This window comes from Zalophus californianus, chromosome 1 (assembly GCF_009762305.2).
Source record: "Zalophus californianus isolate mZalCal1 chromosome 1, mZalCal1.pri.v2, whole genome shotgun sequence".
In the NCBI taxonomy this organism is placed as follows: Eukaryota; Metazoa; Chordata; class Mammalia; order Carnivora; family Otariidae; genus Zalophus; species Zalophus californianus.
Genome location: NC_045595.1, coordinates 50,392,067 through 50,401,798, shown reverse-complemented (window position 1 = coordinate 50,401,798; position 9,732 = coordinate 50,392,067). Strand labels below are relative to the sequence as shown.

Below are 9,732 nucleotides of genomic sequence, written 5' to 3'. Positions count from 1 at the left end.
GAGAAACCCACAGCTGCTTTGCAGGGGCCTGGGCTGGCGTGGTGGGAGAAGGGACCACGCAGCCCGGGGTGGGAGCTGGCTCTGCCCACCATGTGCTGCATAGCTTTGGAGCATCGCCTCATCCCAGCCTCATTGCTTCCCCAGTGAGGAGGAGGAGGTTGACGCTCAAGACTTCAGAGACCCCACCCATATCATCTCTCCCCCAGGGGAGGTAACCTCTGTGTTATTTCATTTCTCTGTATCCCCTCCCCCTGCCCCCACAGTACTTAGAAGCCTGCCTCTGACAGATGAGCAAGTGAGCACAGTGCTCAGGAGCTCCGACTTGAGAGTCAGATCAATGAGGGTTCGAGTCCTGGCTCCGAAAAATGGGCACCCTGAAAGGGCCCATACAACCACAGGGTTGTACGAGGACACAGGTGACTAGAAGCACCCCGTCGGAGCCCGATGAGTAGAAGTTCTTATGAATAGGAGCTCCAAGGACCCCTGTAGACTGGGTCCAGAGCAGCAGCTCTGATGGACATGGCCTCCCCAAGATGTTTCCCTTGGTTGTATTCAAATCGGGTAACAATGGGCCTGGCGTTCTGGGAGGGGCCGAGGGTGGTCCCTCAGATGCCAGTGGCCAGAGCCCACAGGGAGGTCAAACACCTCCTGGACTCTGGACGTCTGCACCATGGACAGGGATCTGAGTGACGATGACAGTGAGTACAGCTGGGGGGACCTGGGGAGCTCACTTCTGTGGCCAGCACCGGCCGAAATCTTCCCTTTGGCCTCTATGCTGTCTTGGGTTCTGGGTCTGTGTTGCTGAGAGCATCCTTCCTTCGTTCCTTCCTTCGTTCCTTCCTTCGTTCCTTCCTTCCTTCCTTCCGTGTGGAAAGCCCATTCGCAGCCTGCTGGCTGTTCTTCCAGTATGTGCCTCTGGGCAGTGGAGGAGGATGGTAACAACCAAGACAAAGAACTGTCCTCCCTGACCACGGTAACCCCACCCCAGTCTCGGATCCTTCCATCTTCCTTTCTCTGGCTGACCCATCCCCAATGCCCTCTCGCCCCAGCCACATGTGAGCCTGAATACCACACTTGGGCTCAGTTCTGAGGTGAGGTTAATTTGAAAGACATTCCTGGAAAGTCTTTACTGGCGATCTTCCTCCTGCCAAGAGGGGTGTGTTCATTATTGCTTGAGAAACACAGTCCTGGTGACCCCAGTGCTGTCATTCCTGGGACAGAAATACAATGGAATCTAAGGACTATTTAAAGAGATGAAGACAGAAATGGCATTTTATTTATTTATTTTAAAGATTTTATTTATTTATTTGACAGAGAGAGACAGCGAGAGAGGGAACACAGGCAGGGGGAGTGGGAGAGGGAGAAGCAGGCTTCCTGCTGAGCAGGGAGCCCGAGGCGGGGCTCGATCCCAGGACCCTGAGATCATGACATGAGCCGAAGGCAGACGTTTAACAACTGAGCCACCCAGATGCCCCAGAAATGGCATTTTAGGAAGAAATGTGCCATGTTTTAAAAAAAAAAAAGTTTGATCCTGAATTTGGAAGGGACAATGTGTGGAAGAGTATCAGATTGGGGATTGGGAGGCTGGGGTTCGGGTCCTGGCTCTTCTATGAATTGGCTGTGTGATCTTGGGCAGGTAACTTAACCTCTCTGAGCCTCAGTTTCTCCATCTATAAAAGGAGATGGGTCAGGATTCCCTAATTTGAAGACCATGAAGGTGAGGGCAAAATGTTGAATGAATGTAGTTTTCTGGGGGGCGGGGGGGGGGTGGTCCTCAGCTTTCATTTGAATCCCAGAGGAGCTTGTGACACTAGTACATTTTCACGGTTCCCGAACTTGGGGACTTTGAAGGCCCTGTGCAGGTCCAGCTGTATTGTCTTTCAGTTTCAGAGCTGAAGTGGGATATGAAAAAAGCCCGTGTAAATCTAAGCAACACATTTAAAATTTTGTTGGAATCCTTTTTCATATTGAAGTGGGAGACTGTACAGAAATATTTTATCATGTATTTGAGCTGGACCTAATCTGATCTCTGATATAGTGGAAATTGTGCAGTCATAATTTTATAAGGTTCTACTAATAATCAAGTGCAATTTTTCCTCTTTGAAACACTGCTTATTATCAGTCTTGCAGTTTACAATAGGAGTTTCTTAGTAACAATGGGCTAGGTTGGATCTGGATTCAGATCCAAGCTCTGCCTCCTAATTGTTGGGTGACTTTGCTCAAGTCGCTTAACCTCTCTGGGCTACGTTTCTCACAATAAAAACATAGATCATGTCATCTGGAAGACTTGGTGAAAGATTAATTGGATGTCAAGTGCCTACAGCATCACTCAGAGTCGAGTGAGCATGGAATAAATGTTGACTCTAGAAAATTATCAGATTCTGTCTCCCAGAGCTTTAAAATTAAACTGCTATTAATGAAAAATATTATCACCTGCAGTGTTTCTGTTTTGGCATCATGCCTTTTGGTAAGCCAGGTGAGAGTAAGGTTAACTCTTTAGTTCCCTTAAAATTCTAAAGACTCTGATTCCATCATAGTGTCACCCTACATGCTGGTTTCCAATATAATCAAACCATAGGGTCTAGTGCAAGGTATGAGATTGTTCAGAAAAGTTTTTAGAAAAAATGCTGATGAACTCTGAAACTAGGTCAGTATTTGTCCAGGTTTCGGAAAGGGAGCCTGCTACGGGACTTAACATAATTGAAATGTCCCTCCTTAGGCGAGAGATGGCTGCCCACTTTGTCGCAGTTGAGTTACCCTCCCCAGTCACGAAAATGTCGTCTCCTCAGCTTTTGAGTCTGGAATGTGGGCAGCTTCAGAAAGAGAATATCTTCTTCCAGTGACACACTGTGGGACTGAAAGTGGGCATGGACAGAGACATTCTGGGATGTGGCATCCACATGGAAGTCAGCATGAAGGTCTCTTAACTCGGCCTTAGCTCTGACAGCATTCGGCTCATGGCAACACCTCCCGCCATTGGCTGAGACGCTTCCGGTGATGGGCTGGTCCGCCTTCCATAGCTGAGGTGGTCAGGAATTCTTTCCTACATTCATTTGATCTCTCTTTCCCTGGCACTTGTACTCTTTGGTCTGGATTCTACAACCCCACCCCCGCCCCCCCTCCCCAGGCTACTCAGAACAGGTCTGTTCCCTGTTTAAAATAAGAAGCCTTCAGAGTTTTTTCTTTTCTAGCATGACCAGGTCCTGTTTTTCCGACGGGCCCAGATGCAATGTGGTTTCAATCACTCTTATCTTAGAGGGAGATATCCTAGCCCAGAGATGAAGAAGAAAAATCCCCTCCCTTATTCTAAAAATCATATCCCTTGTAATACAACTTATTTTATTACAGACTGAATCCCCTCCCAGAAATGGTGTGCAAGAGCCTCTTCAAGTCAGACGAGCCCCACCCCATAATTGGAGGAGGGGGCTGCTGTGATTCTGGACAATAGGACCTAGATGGCAACTCCTTACTCCTGGGCGCTGATAGCTGGGGATGGGGAGAAATGATCCGAAGCCATACCACTGTCACCATCAGTGACCCAGTGCTGAGGGATGGGACTCTTCCCTCGGTACCCTGGCCAGCTCTGTTGCCCAAAGACATTCTTTAGTGTTCCCCCCCAGGCCAGCTCTGAGTTGGCGACCAGAGACTGGATGAAGCTATCAGGGTAACTTGGTGGGAAAGATGCTGGACTTCATGGCAGGGGCCCAGCTTCCAAGGGCCTTGGTGACTGACCGTGGGGCTTTAGTGTATCTCGCACATCCCTTAGGAGGGAGGCACGGCCACCAGGAGCACAGGCCCTCCCTGCCAGTTTGGCCCTGACCTCTTGGGACAACTCTTAATGGAAAGATAGAGTGTCCCTTTTTCTCTGTTTTCCCGAGTGCTCCTCCCACTGACTATATTCCCTGAGCCCTGTTGTAGGAAAAGAAGACCAGGGCCCTAAAAAATAAAGTGACTCTCCCCCCAGACTACACAGTAGGCTAGCTATTTGGAGCTGTGCTCATGGCTGGGGGTATAAGGATGAATGCACTGATCTACTTTTCAGGTGTTCAAAGCCTCGTGGGGGAGGCAGACCTCCAGCTGGACTTTTTCTGAATAATTCTTAAAAAGCTGTTTGGCAAAAGCAACAACAGAGTGCGGAGGGGCACAGGGAGGGGGCAGCACCCCCAGGCAGGCTTTGTAGGACGTCAGGCCTGGGCTGAGTCAGGCTGAGGGAGTGGAGGGGGTGTGTCCTGGGCAGGAACAGCCAGAACAAGGCCTGGGAGAAATGGCACAGTACACATGCCAGGGTGAAGGCCAACATCAGTGTCCTGAAGTGACAAGGCAGCCCTGAACACCCCTTTTCCTTCCCTGCCCCGTGGCCCTCTCTTGGCATGGTGACGCTTTCTACAAAGCAAGACCTACGCATCCCAACTAAGTGGACATTTGTTGTAACATTTGCCGGGTTGCCTCTTGGCCTGCCAGGGGGTCCTGAAGACTCGAAGGACAGCTTAGCCCTGGCCTTCCCCCCATTTCTCTTGATGCTGATCTCACTCCCACGGTGGGCCTTGTGTTTGCTCTCCCAAATATGTTCTCGTTGGCTCCCACCTGAAAGCTCCCACACGTCTCTCTCCTCTCAAGCCCCAAGGAGGCTCTTCTCTCTCCTCGCCCCTTTCTGCTCTGTTCTTTGTCCCCACCCCTCCCCGGCCACAGGGACTGTTTTCCCTTCTCTCACTTGTTCTGGGCAGCGTGGGAAGGTTTTTTTAACCCCAGCGGGGGAGGAGACTCCACAGGTAATATAGGGCCAGTTAATACAGGGCCTTCTCTGCTAAGGGCCGGAGATTAGATGTTAGTTGTGGGCTGTGGTGGGCGCCTGGGTCGCCCAGTCGATTGGGTGTCTACCTTCGGCTCAGGTCATAATCCTGGGGTCCTGGGATCGAGTCCCTCATCGGGCTCCCTGCTCAGTGGGGAGTCTGTTTCTCCCTCTCCTTCTGCCGATTCCTCCTGCTTGTGCTCTCTCTTTCTCTCTCTCTCAAAAAAAAAAAAAAAAAAAATCTTAAAAAAAAAAAAAGCTTTAGGCTGTAGTGAGCCACTGAGGTGTTTAAGAGATGGGATGGCCTGGTCAGCCTTTCTGGTCTTGCTACGAAGACTCTTACATAACATAGCCAATTATTTGTTCTTCTTGGCAAGCAAGACTCTTTTCTTTCTCTTGTGCTCACCTGACTTCTGTTTTTATTACTTTAAATTATGGTAAAATACACGTAACACAAAATTTTTAATCGTGCTGTTCGGCGATATTAAGTACATTCCCATTATTGTGCAACTATCACCACCATCTATCTCCAGAATCCTTTCATCTCTAACAGCATTCAACAATTCCCCACTTGCCGCTCCTCTTTGCTCCTGGCCAACCCCATTCTATTTTATGTGTGTGTGGATTAGACCACCTGAGTCTCTCCTGTACCATCTTTAGTGTCATTCAAACCACAGTGTATTTATGTGCACTGACTGTATGCAGGAAGGGGGGTTCTCTGTCTGAAAGGGGCCCTCACGCCTGTTGGAGGAGACAAGGTAGGAAACAAACAAAAGCAAGATGGCAGTGGGGCGCCATCTGAACAGAGAGGTGGACTGATTTTAGTGTTTTTAAGATGATTCGTCCTGGAATCAGAGGCAGAAGATGTGGACTCCTTTTATCCTTAGAAATAAAGGGAATGGCATTTTAAAAAGAGGAAGTTAAAGAGGTTATTTGTGGGGCGCCTGGGTGGCTCAGTTGGTTAAGCAACTGCCTTCGGCTCTGGTCATGATCCCAGGGTCCTGGGATCGAGCCCCGCATCGGGCTCCCTCCTTGGTGGGAAGCCTGCTTCTCCCTCTCCCACTTCCCCTGCTTGTGTCCCCTCTCTCGCTGTGTGTCTCTCTCTCTCTGTCAATTAAATAAATAAATAAAGTCTTTAAAAAAGAAAAAGGTTATTTGTTAGTTATACCTTGCTCCACAAGAAAAATTCCTTTCTACACAAAAGAAAAATTGCTGGTGGCTGGTGAGCACTACCTTAGAGGTGCTTTGCAAAGCTTTCTCAGCAACCACTTGATGCCATTTGCATGGAGCGATAGGGCGTTCAGCGAAGTGGAAAGGTTCATTGGCTCAGAGTTAGGATCTGAGTCTTAAGCACTCTTTCTGGCTCTGCTGTGAATGTGTGAGCTTGTTGCCCCAGATCCCATCTCTGAGTCTCGTGCTTCTACAAAGCCGGGAAAACAGAAAACAGTGGTTGTTGTTAAATGCAGAAAAAGATCACACCCGCACCATCCCTTTGTGAGCTACAGGACACAATGCATGTCTTAGGGTGGGGTGGCCCAGCTGCAACTCAGCCCCGACCCCGTGGAAACAGTGATACGGCTGGGGGGCCCCCTTCGGAATGCCCCACACTGGGCGTCACACAATGACCCGTGACGTCCACGTTCCTGTTGTACCCGCTGAGTCTGCACAGGAAATGACGCATCTGCCTGTAGGTCAGCCCAGAGCCCTTTCTTTTTGTACATAACATAATGGTGAGATTAATTTAGTTCTGACGAATTACGACCGCCCTGCGAGGTCAGGGCGGCTCCTGGCTGATGGATGGAGCTCTGAGTTTCCCACCTCTTATTCTTCCCCTCTTCCTGCCTCTTTGTTTGGTTTCCAGCCGGACGTCGCAGCTGTATGGCATTTCTCTGTCTTCTAGCAGCGCAGAGTCTGGATGCCCCAGCAGACCCAAGACCTTGGGCTGGGCGGGGGCCTTCCCTGGGGAGAGGGCTGTGCAGGTCTTGCCTTTCTTTCTATGCTTGACATTTTCACCTCTGGCTTAAAGGAGCACAAAGAGAGAGGAAGACCCTCCCTCCTCAGGTCCAAGGCATTGACTGAGCGTTTCTTGAATGCCAGGCTCGGGGCTATGAGCTGTGTGCACATTGTCTTATTAGATGGGCACTAATATCATCTGCTCTGTTTCACAGCTGGGGGGGAGGGGGTTGAGTTCTGCAAGGATGTGTGGCTGGCACAGTATCATGCAGTCCATGACTCAGACGTATCAGAGCCCATGTTCCTAACCACCGTGCCTCAGGAATTCTGACTCCGACAGACAGCCTTGGCTACAGTCCAACCCTGACCTTTATCCTAAACGCTGATAACCGGGCTCACGGGAATTGTAATGACATGCACGGGCCCTGGTCCCAGAAAGGTTCAAATTCTAGCTTCCCTCTTTCTGACCCTCCCTCAAATCTACCCATGAGTGTCTAGGGCAGCGTGGGCAAAATAAGGCTCAAGGGCCAAGTCTGACCCACTGCCTGCTTTTTCAACTTTTATTAGTACAAAGCCATGCTTACGTAGTTGTGCATTATCCATGGCTGCTTTCAGCTGAGTTAAGTAATTCAAACAGACCGTATGGCCCACAAAATCGACAGTATTTACTACTTGTCTATTTGCAGAAAAGGTTTGCCGATTCCTGGTGGCTAAAATAGCTGAAAATGCTAATCCACTTATCAGGAGCAAACAGTGTTCAGAACCAAGGTATGAATGAAAATTCCCAATGAGTTATCATCTTGGGGACTTCAGTACACTTCGGCAGGCACCAGTGTGAAGCTTTGGGTTGACGTCCCTTTGCATCACACCCATCTCTACCCCAGGTCTCGCACCTGTTTCTGCACAGAGTTGTTTGTTTACAAAGATAAGCTTTCCTGCTAAGAAAAGCACTCTCTACATCTATACACATTCATCTATTTCAGCTGCCTTTGTACATTTCCTGCAAGGAGAAACCGCAGAGATGCGTATGCATTCCTTATTGTCAGAGGATGGAGACATTTCTAAGTTGGGGGGAGTGGAAGAACAAGATGGTTCGTTTGTCTTAATGACCCCCCTCCTCCCTCCACTGTGCATGGCCGCGGGTTTCAGCCTTCCTCCCCACCTGCCATCCCACTTCCAGAGAGCCCCAGCTGCTCCAACTTAGAATAGGATCTGCTGCTTCTTCTGGCCTTGGAAGGACAGGGCATATTATTTTTATTTTTGTAGAGGGAAAGAGTGCTAGGCTTTAAAGAGCTGAGGAAAAAAAAAGGAGGGATCTAGGGGGTGAGAGGGATCAGCTGTTGATCAGAGTGTGTTCAGTGACTTCATACAGAGAGAATTACTTTCCACCGACCATTTATCAGCTTACCCTTTAAAGTCAACTTCCTGTAATCATATTGGCCACTGGAAAGACAGAGCTGAGGAGTTCTTATCCCCCAGCTCGGAGGCTGCAGGGAATGGGTTTGTGTGGTGGCCCAGTGTGCTGGAACTGGAACAGGGAGCCTCTAGCCTGCTCTGACTTCACTGCTGTTCACCCTAGGACTACTGGAGTAACCTCTCTGAGCCTCAGACTCCTCATGTGGAGTGGAGTTAGAAGTCCTGCCTTCTGTATCTCCAGGTGGGAGGGTGGGGTGTAGCAGCAGTTGTGGGGAGATGCTTTATGAGTTGTCCAGCGTTTCTGGGAGCCAATTCTTATTTTTATGCTTTCCTCCCTTGGAGACTCAGGGCTATGGGTATCTCTTTCATAGCCTGGCAGATCAAGTTGAGGGTTTTTATAAACCTAAACCTAAAATATTGAAGTATAATTAACATGCAGTGTCACATGAGTTTCAGGTGTAGAAGGTGAGGTTTGAACAGCAGGTATGTAGTGAGTGATTCTCCCGCAGGGGCTGCCTCATGAAAAATGCTTGGGAAGAACATGGACTTCGGAGAACAGTGAGTCTTGGTTTGAACCCAGCTCCATCACTCACGGGCCTCATGATCTTGGGTGAGCCACAGCCTTTCTGAGCCCCGTCCGCCTTTTAGGAGAATGGGGTGACAAGTGTCAGTTTGGGCCATCCGAGAAGCGGACACCCAGATGGCATTAGAGGTGTCAGAGGTCCCTTGGAAACACATGTGAAAGGCAAAGGGCAGTGGGAGTAGGTGTGGGCCGGGACCGCCTGCAGGACCACACTGCAGGGGGTACACCTGTGAGAGGAGAGCGGGACGCGAGGCGCCTCAGGCCACGGTGTGGCTCCAAGAAAGTCCTGCTCAGGTTTGGGGGGAGTCCCAGAGCCAAGACTGCCTATTATGGGAAGCTGCATTAAAAAAACCACTGTGCACCTCAGTACCTTAAGACTGCCCCCATTTTAGGCTATGTGCTACGGTGAGCGCTGTGAATTGTGCAAGACTGTTGAATCACAGTTCTGTACTTCTGAAACAAATAAGGCAACATATTTTAAGAAAAAAGAAAAAGAAGAAGATAACAGGAGAGGAAGAATGAAGGGGAGTAAGTCAGAGGGGGAGACGAACCAGGAGAGACGATGGACTCTGAAAAACAAACTGAGGATTCTAGAGGGGAGGGGGGTAGGGGGATGGGTTAGCCTGGTGATGGGTATTGAGGAGGGCACGTTCTGCATGGAGCACTGGGTGTTATGAACAAACAATGAATCATGGAACACTGCACCAAAAACTAATGATGTAATATATGGTGATTAACATAACAATAAAAAATTAAAAAAAAAGACTGCCCCCATTTTATTATAGTTCATGGTTTTGTGGGTCGGGAATTTGGGCAGGACTCAGCTGATTCTTCTCCTTGTGTAATCCATTAGGGTCTGTCTTAGTGTGGGTTGCTACGACAAAACACCATAGGCTCCCTGGCTACTAGAAGCAAACGTTTATTTCTCACAGTTCTGGAAGCTGGGAATTCCAAGATCAAGGCACCGGTAGACCCAGGGCTGGTGAGAGGC

General features: G+C 49.3%; 1 protein-coding gene across 2 annotated transcripts in view; it reads left to right on the top strand.

Moving 5' to 3' along the window:
• The first annotated feature begins 659 nt into the window (after positions 1 to 659).
• Positions 660 to 9,732, top strand: part of SSUH2 (ssu-2 homolog) — a 28,054-nt gene continuing 18,981 nt past the window's right edge. For both annotated transcript variants that reach the window (XM_035725782.1, XM_027582174.2), the window contains exon 1: positions 660 to 698. In XM_035725782.1, coding sequence (XP_035581675.1) covers positions 671 to 698 — 28 coding nt within the window. In that variant the 5' untranslated portion in view covers positions 660 to 670. The remainder of the gene's footprint in view (positions 699 to 9,732) is intronic.